Source organism: Acromyrmex echinatior, chromosome 1, assembly GCF_024713525.1.
Source record: "Acromyrmex echinatior isolate Ae372 chromosome 1, ASM2471352v2, whole genome shotgun sequence".
NCBI classification, from domain to species: domain Eukaryota; kingdom Metazoa; phylum Arthropoda; class Insecta; order Hymenoptera; family Formicidae; genus Acromyrmex; species Acromyrmex echinatior.
The window spans coordinates 26,608,216-26,622,555 of record NC_141852.1 but is presented as its reverse complement, the minus strand read 5'-3'; the positions used below and the strand labels follow the sequence as shown (position 1 = coordinate 26,622,555).

General features: G+C 32.2%; 1 protein-coding gene across 7 annotated transcripts; it reads right to left on the bottom strand.

Annotated features, from left to right (window-relative positions):
* Positions 1 to 407: 407 nt before the first annotated feature.
* Positions 408 to 12,395, bottom strand: Fmr1 (synaptic functional regulator FMR1). Of its 7 annotated transcripts, none has more exons than XM_011059858.2 (15): positions 12,245 to 12,395; positions 11,743 to 11,795; positions 10,780 to 10,930; positions 10,237 to 10,400; positions 9,889 to 10,054; positions 9,527 to 9,597; positions 8,031 to 8,102; positions 6,339 to 6,486; positions 5,537 to 5,674; positions 5,015 to 5,053; positions 3,706 to 3,849; positions 3,373 to 3,583; positions 2,907 to 3,119; positions 2,462 to 2,563; positions 408 to 2,300 (listed from the first exon to the last, which is right to left on the bottom strand). In XM_011059858.2, exons 1-15 carry the CDS (start codon positions 12,293 to 12,295, stop codon positions 2,113 to 2,115), a joined length of 1,911 nt encoding a protein of 636 aa, XP_011058160.2. In that variant the 5' UTR covers positions 12,296 to 12,395; the 3' UTR covers positions 408 to 2,112. The 7 variants fall into 7 exon arrangements, with proteins under 7 accessions (XP_011058160.2, XP_011058163.2, XP_011058161.2 ...); XM_011059863.2 differs by having other exon boundaries at positions 2,128 to 2,296; XM_011059861.2 differs by lacking the exon at positions 2,462 to 2,563.
* Between the last annotated feature and the right edge of the window lie 1,945 nt (positions 12,396 to 14,340).

Sequence of the window (14,340 nt, the reverse complement as noted above, 5' to 3'; positions counted from 1 at the left end):
GCATAACATATTTATACATAATATTTAAGACATTGAAAATAATTGTAAATTTTCAACATTTTCTAAGCAAAGAAAAATTACTACAAACGATCATAAGATTATAAAAATGCTTTTCTTAACTAACATATTCTTAACACGTAATTTAGTTATTAATTTTGATGAAATAACAATTACTCAAAAATAATTAAACAAGTCAATTTAATTGAAATATTAAATTCAATTACTTACTTATACATCCACGCTGTAATTATAAAATAGGTAAACAGGTAGGAAAAATGAATGTGTGTATGTGTGAGAGAGAAAGGAAGAGGAAGGGTGGAGAAGAAATTTCTAAAATCTTCAAAATAAAATGGGTAGCATCGTTTACATTAAAGGAAATTGGAGGATTTTATTATACCAATGGCCAGTCTATGTACAGAAATGTTTTATTCTTAAATTATGCACAAATTGCAATCAATACAAATGTATCTGAAACAAGCAAGTTGGGGGATATCTCAGTTTTTTTGGCTGTCATAAGAATATTCAGATAAAATGACAGCTGTTTTGTTAGGTGTCGATATATTGCATCAACCGCCATGTGTTTTTGCAAAATTCATGAGACACGTCCGATTAGTTGTTGTCATATCCGGAAGAAGAAACAACTGTTTTAAATTGATAACTGATTTTTAATAATGTTGATAATCAATTTAAAACAATTGATCATATCTATTTTATAGCTTAGTATAGTAAAGCTAGTTTATTTGTTCAGACATCCACATTTCGACTAAGTAGTATTATAGTAATAAAGGTATGCGCTAAGTCTGCACTTTAGCTAGATATCATAAAACATGTATCATTCCTTCTCTGGCACATCATACATTGGTATTACTAAGTATACGTTTACTTTCTTTTTAAATCATGCGAAACAATGCAGAAACAAACTCGATATCGAATTCTAAAGTTTGATATAGTATGCTTAGACTGTAGTAAAAGTAAAAAAAAAAAAATTAAAAGAAAAGAAAAAAGAGAGAAAAGAGAAAGAAAAGACTAAATTACGTGAAAAGTGTATTCGGAAATAAAAACCGACTCCTTGTGCACATCTGATCGTGTTAGATTCGAATAAGTCATTTTTGCAATCATCATGATACTATTAATCAACACTCAGCTTTGAAACGTAAAAATCTAGTGTTGTTAAATAACTCTACTAATAATTGTAAATCAAAAACTCAATTTCCTCAAGTAAATAGAAAGGAACATCATTGGGAACACCTTTGAACCAGAATTTCTTAGAGCTGCCGCCTACCATTGTTATAATTAACAACGGAAATCCATACACATTTTCCTGGTATCGCGTCGAGTTGCATCTTAGTTATGTCGCATTCGTTTCAGTTTTCATAATTATCTCCGATATATAGCGTATCAGAACGAGATTGATATAAAGTAATAAAGTATCAAAGCAACTAGATATATCTTTACGTTAATACGGAACATTCATGAAAAGTACGTAGAATAATTTACTGCCATTTAATTTGATTATTATAAGCTAAATTAAATAAATTCGATATCACGGAATGATATCGGGAGCACACTGCAAATATTGTATTATACATAAGTACTGAGCGACATATCTAGATGAAAACTTATCCAGAGCGATAATTGACGTACGAGCCGCGATTATCCAGCCTAATATTGGATCGTTAAACGTTAACGAGTGACCAAGGTGACCGTACGGTACATCCGAAGCACTGCCACATAAGTTAGGAGCTTGGTATAAAAATGAGGCACAGTTTCACAATCAGGGAATCCTTCTTACCAAATGCTATTCTCTATCTCCCAATGAATGTATCCGTATATCAAACATGACAGTGTAATTACCATCATTAAACTAAACCATGCATGGATATTAATATGTGTCCTTAAATGTGTTTAAGGAGAATGACGATTTCTTAAACAACTGTCGTATTCTTATCGGTAGCAAACAGTCTTAACAACGAGCGTAGACTAATCATGTCGCGTTCCATAATCGTGTAGTCCTTGCGTCGGTATGCGTCATGTTACGTGCTGGGAGTTAATAGCTCTCATCAGGTGTAACGTAGCAACGTTAGTAGCAATTGGCGACAACGCAACGGTTGCTTAGCCACTGGTACCGTTAACCAGAGCTTCTTTAGGCTTATTGCTCTGCTGCATACGAGGAGGACGAGACCGATGTTCTCTTTGGCCTTTAGGTCCTTGCGAACTGTTGTTAGACATGGATACGTCGTTCGCGGGTGTTCCTTCCTTGTTATTCATTGTTGATTGGTCGCACGGGCCGGCATTACTGCCTAAACAAATTTATAGATTAATTCTGAATGTTTTCGTATGTACAAGTGTGCGCGTCAGCCTATTGATCGAGTACTGGAAAATGGATATAATCTGCTTCTTTATACAACCGATCGTCCTAAAGAGATGCTCACGCGAGCTTGATACTAAAGGATAGACCTACCTGTCTGACTAGCACTTATTGGCGTTGAGCTTCGTTGCCGCGAACGCCGAAGTCGTCTTCGTCTTATTCCTTTAGCTCCTCCCTCCACACTCGATACTGACTCTATACATACACAAACCATTGTGACCATCTGTCTCGAACTCGCAATTAACATTTAAAGATAAACTTAATCATAAATAGCGAAAGCTGCACTGCATACGTTAGTAGCATGCAATAGAATATTTATATCGATTTGATGATAACATTAGTGTTAGATGGTCACAAGAGTTTGCTCCGCATTTCATGCCAATCTCAAAGCATTCTGATACGCGCCACACGTTGCTTTGTCTTTAGGACGAAACGGTTAGAATTGTCATCAACATGTATGCGTCTATTCTTTATTCGCTTGCTTTCTCTCTCACACATACGCGCGCGCGCACGCACGCACGTTACCAATAAATATTACCTCTATCAATGCTTGAAACGTCTTGGCTGTCTAAAACAGTGTCTTCGTCATCGGTAGTACGACGACGTTCGTCTCTACGATCTCTACGTTGGGTTGGAGGACGACCTTGTCTACCACTCATGTACCCTGAATTACCAGCTCCCTGATGACCACCTCTTGGCGGTAAATCCCGAACACGATCCTCGCTACCATCCAAAGTATCTCTACGTAATCCTGAAAAATACCCGGTTAATTGTCGGATTTCTAGATCATATAGACAATTATATAATATTTCACTTGCATTTCATATCGCTTATTGTTAAATATGCCTTACACAAAAAAGTCATAATCAAATCGAAATAAACAATAAATCCTAATTCTCTCGCAAAATCTTTACAAAATGCAATATTACATTACAAATTATCAAGTTTATATTTTAATATTTTGATAATTAAAATAATTATAATGCTGTCTGTTGTAAAATTACCAGCATTGTGTCTGGTAGGGGCTCTACCCCGAGACCCGCGCCCTCGAGACTGACCACCGCGACCTCCACGACCGCTGATACCCTCTTCAGGTCCTGCAACCATTCCTCGTCTTGTCGGAGGAAAGCTGGGCATCGGTCCTGTGGTCGATCCGTGCATGCTTCGTAGTTGTTGATCAATTTCTAACTTTTCTTGTCGCAGTTGTTCTACTTCCTACATAAATTATACAAGATAATCAAATCCCACGATCAAATTCGCAATTTATTTTACGACTCCTTTCTGGGATATCGGTTTTATATATTTCAGAAAGGATTAGTGCATTGATATATAGTTACCTTTAAATGTGCCAAATGGTATTCCAACAGAACTTTGGCATTGGCGATGCTTTCGACAGTGCCAACAAAGACAAAGGGCACCTGACCCTCCTCTCGTGGAATCGTTGGTTGAGGTTCGTTGTCTCCTTCTATTTTTACTCTTACCTGCAATGCGTAGTTATTAAAATTGCGCTATTAACGCACTTAATGATACGGATTATTAGTATGAGACGCTTAAAATCGTATTTCATATCCATACCATCAGTTTTCAGTCACTGGCGTTTGTCATTTCCATCAATAGACTTGTCGATCAGTCTGCGAAAATTTGCTTAAATATTCTTTACACCCTTTATACTCCCAAAAATATTTGTTTTCAATAAAAAAAATTAATTTCTCGATTTTTTTACCTTTTCTCAAACATCATCTTTTAGGTAATATGTATCTTCTCACAATCACAATTATATATCATGATATCATATCAAAAACGTGGCAATTATATCGTGTATTTATAATCACAGTTTTTTTTTCCTTTAGATATAATTATAAATAAATTTAGAGATTTTTATTATTTCATTTTCTTTTCTTAAATAACAATTTTTGCCTATTTATACATCATTAAAAAAATAATCTTTTGTTCTACAATTTAATATAGTTACAATATATCTTGTACATGAAAAACTAATTAATAGGAGATTTATAATCTCTATAGAAAACAAAAGAAAACAAAGGAAAAAATATTCACATATATACGTACATTAAATTTATCTGATTCCCCATGATATACATATTCAATATGCTATTGCAATAAAAAGTTTTCATCACACAAAATATTCTTGTTACTTATGATAGAAATGTTATGTCGTATATCTCCAATTATTAACAAGTTTTCCATAAATCAGATTGTAAAAGTATATTCTGAAATGATATTCGCTTTAAAATATAATTGACGACAAAAAACAAATGCATGGACATGGAACGACTTATGCATCTAGTTACTGTTTGCGATGCACATGTGCATTAAAAGGTCCATATACACAATGCACACTTAGCATCAAATGCGGCCATGTAATTATCAGTCCATGATAACACTGAATACAACTTAGCGCATTCAGAAGAGACAGTCACATTTAGTGCTAAATGTGAAACATGAATACAGGCCTGATTATACAAAATATAGTTTTTTTTTTTAATACGATTTAAAGGAACTGGCCCGAGTGGTTCATGTAAGATTTGCGAGTGCTTCCATATGAATATATATATATATATATATGAATGATTGACTAAACTTTGATGGAATAAAATCACAAACAATAGGAAATGACATACTTACTTTATCAATATGTATATTCCCACTCGAGCCAGTTGTTATCTACCGAGAACAGACAAGGTATATGTCATATATAACCTAATCCCTCGTAAATTATAACTTCCATTTTCAATTGAATGTTATATTTTAAATTTTGATTACCGAGTCTTTAATCATGAACGATTTGAGAGTCTGCATATGTTGCAAAAGAGAGGCTATAATAATCGTTATACTTAAAACGCGTGTTGGTAATTTCAGACGATTGCTACATACCCTGAGAGATAAACATATATCAGTAGATGTAGACGATCTGTAAAGTATTATAAATAATCTAGGTACTATAAATTTGGGACAGTTTTAACAAAATCATACTGTATCAACTGAAAATGAAAATTGATATACTTATATAATAATGTAATGATCATTCTTAAACATCATTATTTAAGAAAGGACAGTCCCTACCTGAGAGATCTTAATTCTGAAAGTAATATCTATAAAAATATAGACATGTTAAGTTCTATTAAATAATGATAAAAATATACTTACTACACCACTCTTGTCGACAATTTCTTGGATAATGCGACCATTCTTCCCAATTACTTTTCCTACCAACACTCGTGGGACTTGTATAGATTCCTCGCTATATTCCAGCATAGATCGAGCTTTTTTAACAGCTTCATGCGTCTGTGATTAAGAAACATTACAAACAAATTAAACTTTATATATCAACTCAATATATTAGGTGTTGGAATTAATTCGTAGCGTTTTTAATGAAAGAATGTTATTTATTTCACATGAGCATTAAAAAATACATTAATGAAAGTACTTCCCATCACTTGTAAAACGCTACGAATTAATTCCAACACCTAATATAATAAAATATATATAGATTTGTACACACTTTACAATCGAAGAATAGACTTTCAAAATGCGTTTTGTCTAAAATTTATAATTTTCAAAAAAACGAGAAAGAAAATCACAAGAAAACTGCACGCAGAAAATAACAATGTGTCAATCAGTAAAATGTGAAATTGCTAAACAGTTGTTAAAAATGTTAAACAAATACATTTTGTTTGTTTTTAGTTAAAGGATATAATGCACTTCGAACATCAAGATTTTTTTCAATACATAAATTGATGGTATAGAAATGCTTTCAGAACATCGTAGAGTTGCTTAAAATACGAGTCTTTCAACTGAACACTATGCCATCTTTAACTCAAAAAATGAAATTTTGGATGCATTTTGGAAGAGTCCGCTCCTCAATTAGATAAAAATAATTTGAGTAAATCTTTATAACACATTTTTAGAAACATATAATTACAAACAATAATACAATAATTTTTATTACCTCTCCATATATCTTAAATGTGCATGAATTTTCTTCTAACTCTATATTTGTAATGCCATCAACTTTTCGCGCTTGTTGAATATTTGCACCATGAGCACCAATAGCTAGTCCCATCAGATCTTCTCGAACATTAAATTCATCGGTATATCTAAAAAAAAAAGTAAAATAATATAAATTTCATATTCCACGTCTTTGTACACAATCTTGTTTGAAATAAAGAGTTTCTAAGAATTTAAATAAATTAAAATTAAGAAAAAGGTTAGAATAAAATTTTGCATCTTTTTCCCCTCTCCTCCAACACAGACACACATTCTCTCTCTCTCTCTCTCTCTCTCTCTCTCTCTCTCTCTCTCTCTCTCTCTCTATATATATATATATATATATATATATATATATATATAAACAAATACAACAAACAAAAACACACACACACAATTTCCCAATAATAGTTTAGAAATGTATAAGAGATATTTTAATAAATATAATTATCTATTTTATATTATACTCTGTATTGTAACATGCCAAAAATTTATTAATATTATGAAGGAATAAAATTCTTGTCAATGGCTTGCATTTTGGCAGATATAAATGAATTACATAAAGCTGGCTATATCTTAAAAAATGGCAATTTTACATTTACATCTGAGGAATTTTCAACTAGTGTAATAGCCATGCGACATATGTAAATATATACACTTAGGAACAAGTTCAAATATTTTTTAAATGCTGTCATGTTACAATCAAAACACTCTGATTAAAAATATTGAAAAATATAATATTAACTTGTATGTCACATGCAATCTTCAATTATAACTATTTAAAATTATGCAACACTTTCTACAATATGTTTTTATATATTATATACATGTTGTACATATATATATGTAAAAACACACAATACACACACACACATACACACACACACACACACACACACACAAACACACACTGCCACATGGGTATTCTAATGTTCATTTTATAAATAGACAAAATGGCAAAAAATTCTGAAATTATATTTTATTTATAATAAAATAATCGTATATTATAATATAATACGAATTCATCTTTTTAAGAAAGGAAGACAAGGAAAACGAAAAAAAAAATGTGAAAGGGGACTATTGTACGTTATTATCGATCAAATTATATAAAAAAAAAGTAAAATTATATTATTGAATATATTATATGCCGAATAAAGTATTCCAAAGTATGTTAATATTACCTACGAATAAAATGCATATTTTAATTGATACTTAATTGCTTTTTCACTTTGTAAGAATATATGGGATAGAGCCACCATTTATGAATGTGCAAGATATGGGATATATCAGTGTTTCTCAAACGTTGGCAGGCCAAGATCCGGCGTTCTTTAGAATAGATAAATAATAAGATTAAGAACCTACGTAATGTGTAAATAACAGAAAATGAAATCGGGAACCGATCACAGCTACACGTATATATTGTTGACTACCTCACCAATTACGCAAAATCTGACTACACAGCACATAATGGAGAAAGATATAAATAATTGTTTTATATCAGTGAACTTGAAGCACATGGATTTCCGTGAATATACTACACAACGCTGAAGCATGCACGTTTAAAGTGTAAATTCATTTCCGTTTGAAAAATAATTGTGTATTTTGTCATACAGTAAGCTAAACTTAATTCTAAACCACGCTGCTGTGATCTCACCTTGAATTTGTTTTCACTCCTGCCTCAAAGTCTGAGACACGCTGATATATAAAGTTTGAAGATCTAAATTTGCTGAAATGAGAATGGTGTAACTCAGTGAAAACTCATTATAAGATGGCCCTATCCTATGTCCCTGCCATTCTGTCTGTTTGCTCTTGATTAATGCATGCAGACACTTGCGTATAAAGTTTGTCTTTCAACTTTATTTGCCCAAACATTTACATGAAATCTTATCGCGAATCCTTTTTTATACATATGCATACGCATATACACCCACACTCACACTAACACATATATTCATTATGTGCGTGCTCGCACGCACGTACGCATGCACGTATACGCTTTATTAAGATACATACCGAATAAGATTGTTATTGAGTTACAATACTTTAATGTTTAATATGCAGAGTGTCATATTTATATCAGTATTTTTTCCAACAATTAAGTTTACTGAATTTATGTGTGTGTGTGTGTGTGTGTGTGTGTGTGTGTGTGTGTGTGTGTGTGTGTACATATAAAATATACACATACACGTTATAACAGTAATGTTATAAAATATAGCGAATGAGTGTATGTGCGAATGTCTATCCATACATTTTGGATATAAATTTTTCAGTAAATTTTATGCTCTGAAATATTTCTCTAAATCTACAATACTTTTGTACATTACAATTGTTTATTTACTTTCCTGATTTTACATATCTTTACATATTTTAAATAAAATGTTTATATTTCATATGTTAATAATTTTTTTCTTTATCTTGAGATGATTTTATTCTATTTCTATTATGTGTTAAGACGAGTTATACTAAAATAATAAAAGATCAAAGGCAGCAAATTCAAGAAGTAAACAGAATATTTATATAGTTTTATCATACATAGTACATTTTGATATATTCTAACTAAAAAAATTTATCAGTTATTATAGAATACTTTGCAAACTTAAGATAGCAATTTCGCTTTAATATAAATGTTGTAATAAAACAATCAGTAACGAATGTGTCTGCAATGCATATGATCATGCTTAGAATCTAATAGTTTTAAAACGAAAGATATCTGCTATTATGGAAAGGTTGAATGAATCGTAGTGCACATGATACTTTTTCTTACTTGCACCTATTCTGTTATAATAGAAGAGAAATTTGAACAAACAGTTATATAAAATTTAAAAAATATTAAATTTGTTGAATAATCTATCTATAATATTGTAAATTTGTGACAGAGATAAAAGAAAGAAAAGGAAAAAAGAAGAAAATCAAAGATGAACAATAAACACTACTTATGATGTGCCTGTGTAATCGCATACATGAGGTTACGTGATACTAAAGCGCACATATCAATTGATGATTAGAAATCTTGTGATCTGATTTTCTGCCAGTAAATGCAAACCACAGACAGGATGGTAACCAGGACAGTACATGGACAAGAGCAGGTAAACAATCTCACAAGATTTTTTTTTATTATTTACAAAAACCAAAAAAATGTTAATAACTTACCCCCCTATTGTTTGAAGCTTAGTGGACTCAAGTTGACGCGCTGCTTCTTCCGTTCTCTTTAATAGCAAAACCTGTGAAATATTAATAAAAAGTATAATTTTAACGTATAATATTAACGTTAAATATTTTTATAGAGATACTTGAGCTATCGTGTAGATGATAAGAATTAAAAAAGAATACAAGAATATTGCTTCCAACGTTCAAAAAAAGAATTTCCAATAATTTGTTAAATATCTATACATATACCATACATATGTGCATACTTCTAAATGTTTCTCAATAAATTATTGAAGTTACAGATTTCTCTTATAAATGACTTCTCACATAATGCCTTTATTAATAATAATATAAAAAAAATTTACCTTTTGCGATAAGTTTCTAAAGTGCATTTCTTGGAGCATGCTACTGTGACGATGTATATTTTCATGACGGGAGATGGCCAGCAGTACTCCTCGTTCAGGCACATATCGGCACACTGCCGCCCCTATCGCCTTTTGAAATTCTTTATGTGCATTGTCCATCTTCGCACTGCAATATAACATTCTTAACTTAATTACTTCTTAACACTATCTAAAGCATTATATTTTGAGTAAAGTTTTATATATATATATATATTTCCCTATATCTATAATTAATTACAAAAGTAAATACAGATATTTATATGCAACACATTACTACTTTTTTCTTTTTTTAGAAACACTTTTACTTACAATTCTCTGAGCTCTTCAGGTACTTCAATTTCGATCTTGTGAAACGTGTTTTTGTCAATAGGGGGATTTGGATTTTTGGCTCTCAGTCGCTCACTAGCTACAATTTCAGTATATGTGTATTCCCATCCCAAGTATTCGACTACTTGAAAACCTCCTTTACTCATCTAAGAAAAATCATATAAAAGATAAAAAAAATCATTACAAAATAAAGGTTTGATTTCTGTTGGAGAGGAGGAAGAGATAATCTAATGTTAATTTGTGCTTTTAGCAATTGTATTACATAAGCATGTATCAAACTTTCAATCAAGTATATATGCAAGATATTAAGCCTTGTGTTCACAATGTTAGAAATTGCTGAGACTTTGGACAGAAAAAGAATTAACAAATCACATTTGGTCACTGCGATCAATGCGATTGGTTAATTCTTTCTTCATCTGAGATCTCGGCCCAATTTCTACGTACGATGTGGATACAAGGCTTTAATAATTAGCATGAACTCTATATCAGCCACCTATATATTTGTCAAAGTATTATGTTGCTTACCTTAATAAGTGCTTTCCACCAACCCCATGCTTCTTGATCGTTAGATCTAGAGAATACTTCGATCTCCTGGTTCTCCTGAAATTCTGTTTTGGAACCATCTTTTGGAGGTAGACGGACTTGAGCAAATGGGAATTTCGATTCGGGTTGCCAGCTGAAATACGCATTGTACGTTCAATTAGAGCAAGTTATACAATTATGTACATTATATATTTCACACATAACATCTATGTGTAACAAAAGAATAGTGAAAAAAAAAATTTATCTGAAAGTTTTAGTATAGGATAAGAATAAAATTCTCAGATAAATATTATAATTATAATAACAATGTTATATTATAAAAACAGTAAGAAGAGTGTACATTTAAATAATACATAACTTTTAAATTATTTGCCAAAATAAAAAAATTATAGATCATTCATATGTCTTATTTCCATATCACTTATTTCGTTGTACATTCTATATTAAAAACATTTAACAATAAACTTTCCAATATTTTAGCCTGTTATTAAAGTTCGCCTCTTCTTTCATTTCATGTATGTCTGTCTTTCCCGTTAACATATTTCGTTAATATGTAATACAAAAGAGGAAGAGAAATTATCTAATATTTTGTATAGTCAATAAATATTATAATGTAATTGTAAATATCAGAAGTACATTTTATATATATATACATATACATATATATATATATACACACATATGCAATGTAACAAAATAAAAATATATATCGCTCTAACACTATAGATCAAAAAATATAGAATAAATCTATAGATTCATATGAATCTTTATTATTCTACAGTGAGAAACAAGTGAAACGAGAATAAGAAGTTACGGCAAATCAAAAAGATATCTAGTATAACGTCCATAGATATGATACATTGTTGTTGTTGTACAAAACATCGTATCAAGATGTAAAAAAATGCACGTTCTTGTCAAACATGGTGAGTCGTGAGAAAAACTTACTCATTCTCGAAAGTTACCAAAACTTCGTCGTCAAAGACATCGGTGACAAAGGCCTGAAAAAAGTTATACACGAAACATGTAGTAAGTCGTCTTTGTAGGAATCAGGAGTGTAGCGAGTAGCGCAGACTAGTTGAACGTAAAATCGCGACTCGTCGGAGTGAAGGGGGAAGACGGGCGAGGTAGAAGGAGGGTGCAGAGAGGGCGATTGTGAGCGTTTAAGGGTCCGCATGTCGTAAATTTGGAATAACGCTAAATTGATGAGTTGACGATGGCACCGCGAGCGCAAATGCACAACGACGCGAGGCAAGAGAAAATCACGCCCTGTCAAACGAGACATGGCGTCGAGGGAAGCCGCGTTACCTCGCGAACATTTGAGGGCCGTGCATTCGCGAAGTACGGGCTTTTGTCTCGCGAGATTACGATCGCGTCACGGCTCGTGGCTCGGCCTATCCACCGTCCGAGGCTTCCGCCCGCTTTTTTGTATACTTTTCACAGAACGAACCTTATAATACGCTCCGTTTTCGCCGCATACTTCGACTGTGAGATCCTCCATCTTGCTTTTGTGTGACGGTTCGGCTCCTTTACGGCAGGCATGCTGAAAAGCGGGCGCCCGCACGAGTTCGGGGCTGTGAATTTCCTCTGCACCAATCGCATGGCTCTTTTCCATGACGCCGAGATAGCATTGGGCAATGCCGAAATAGTATCGACAGTGGTATCAACTACTGAGCCCTACATCAACGACCCCTTTCACACCGAGCATTTAAACCGTATATTAACTAGTAACTTTCTATTAAATTATCTCAATTTCACTAGTGTATTTAAAGAATACTGTATTAAATTGATACATACAATATATTGTACATTAAAATGATTAATTAAATTCTCATATTATATATATGTCTGTAATTTTAATTGTGTTTTTAATTGTATTTTAATGATAGTTTTGCGATATTGAGAAGGATCCGTTGAAACGTCTATTATGTATATTATGTATTGATTGAATAAATTCATTACATGCGTATGTACATCCAGTAGGCATTATCATTCTTTTAGACATTTTATTCTTTGGAGTCTGTTAATTCTTCTTATTGTAATATGTGTCTGTACAGCTGGTCACAGAAAAGTTGCAACACCTATTTTTCGATGGGTTTCGGAATACAGCTTGATCACCGGCGATTGGTTCTTATTTGTGGATCCACAAATAGCATGAAGTAGTGTACACGATGGTGTACACTTGTGTAGTGCAACACTTACACGTAACTGTAGTGCGAGGTTACACTCAGTGTATCTCAAGAGAAAACGATAAGATAATTTAATAGAAAGTAACTAGTAGTTAACTAATAGTTAATATCATATCATGTGCACAATAGGGGGTCGATTCTGTATCTTCAAACAAGGTGAAAATTATAAAAGCGAGCCAATTTAGTAGGTATTGATCAATGAAATAATCAGTATTCTAATAAATTCGCTCACTTTTATTAGGTGTTGGAATTAATTCGTAGCGTTTTACAAGTGATGGGAAGTACTTTCATTAATGTATTTTTTAATGCTCATGTGAAATAAATAACATTCTTTCATTAAAAAACGCTACGAATTAATTCCAACACCTAATATAATTTTCACCTCATTTCAAGATATAGAATTGATCCCCAGAAGCAGACAAGCGAAATGTACTGCCTATTATTATTGCGAGTTCCGATTGGCTTCCGCTTTTTCGTCAAGGTGTGAACCCAGCCTAATATTCTGATTCAGATTAAATCCTCGGTAGATGCTAGGCCAATAAGAGCTAAATACTCGGTGAGCAAGCTGCGTTTCGAAATCTATTGAAAAAAAAGTGTTACAACCTTTTTGTCCCTGATCATACACTGTTGCAATTGCCCACTGTTAATCATAGCGGAAGCGGTTCAAATGCGCACTATAATAATTTCTCACTGCCAATCACAGCGACTTCTGCGTAGGGAGTTTTGGATTATTTTTTCTTTTAGCGTTGCGATTGGCTTGCGCGCAATTGGATCGTGGTCAATTGCCATATACTCAATCACAGCAACTTCTGCATAGGGAGTTTTTTAATTTTTTTTTTCTCTGTGATTTCCTTGTCACAATTAACTCGTATGCAATTGATATACACCCTAACTTCCTATTAAATTGTTTTAATTTTAGCAATGTGTGTAAATATATACATAATATAATATTGGGTCATCTAAAAAGTATCCGCGGTACTTTGTCACTAGATATATGACCATCAACACACATCTAGTGACAAAAAACTGCGGATACTTTTTAGATGACCCAATATATGTATTTAATTAATCATATTAATACATACTGTAAAATCAATTTATTACATTATTCTTTAAATATGAATAAATATGAAATTAAGATTATTTAATAAAAAATTACTAATTAATACGCTAATTATTCACGACTTTTTTCTTTTTTTCTCTAACGTGAAGAAAAAAGAAAAAAAAATGAACCTTGCAAGAAATTTTAATTCAAAAGAACAGACTTAAAAATTCGGTGCAAAAAGTTTTAGTTACTCTGGCCCTTCCGTTCTATTTCTTATTCCGGATCTAAAGTTTTAATTCTTAAGTGTTATAA

Coding starts and splice junctions, on each gene's coding strand:
- Fmr1 (XM_011059858.2), bottom strand. CDS start 12,295: ATGGAGGATCTCACAGTCGAAGTATGCGGCGAAAACGGAGCGTATTAT. Junction 5,675..6,338: donor CATTTAAGATATATGGAGAG/GTAATAAAAATT, acceptor TCTTAATCACAG/ACGCATGAAGCTGTTAAAAA. Junction 5,054..5,536: donor TTGTCGACAAGAGTGGTGTA/GTAAGTATATTT, acceptor TGTTCTCGGTAG/ATAACAACTGGCTCGAGTGG.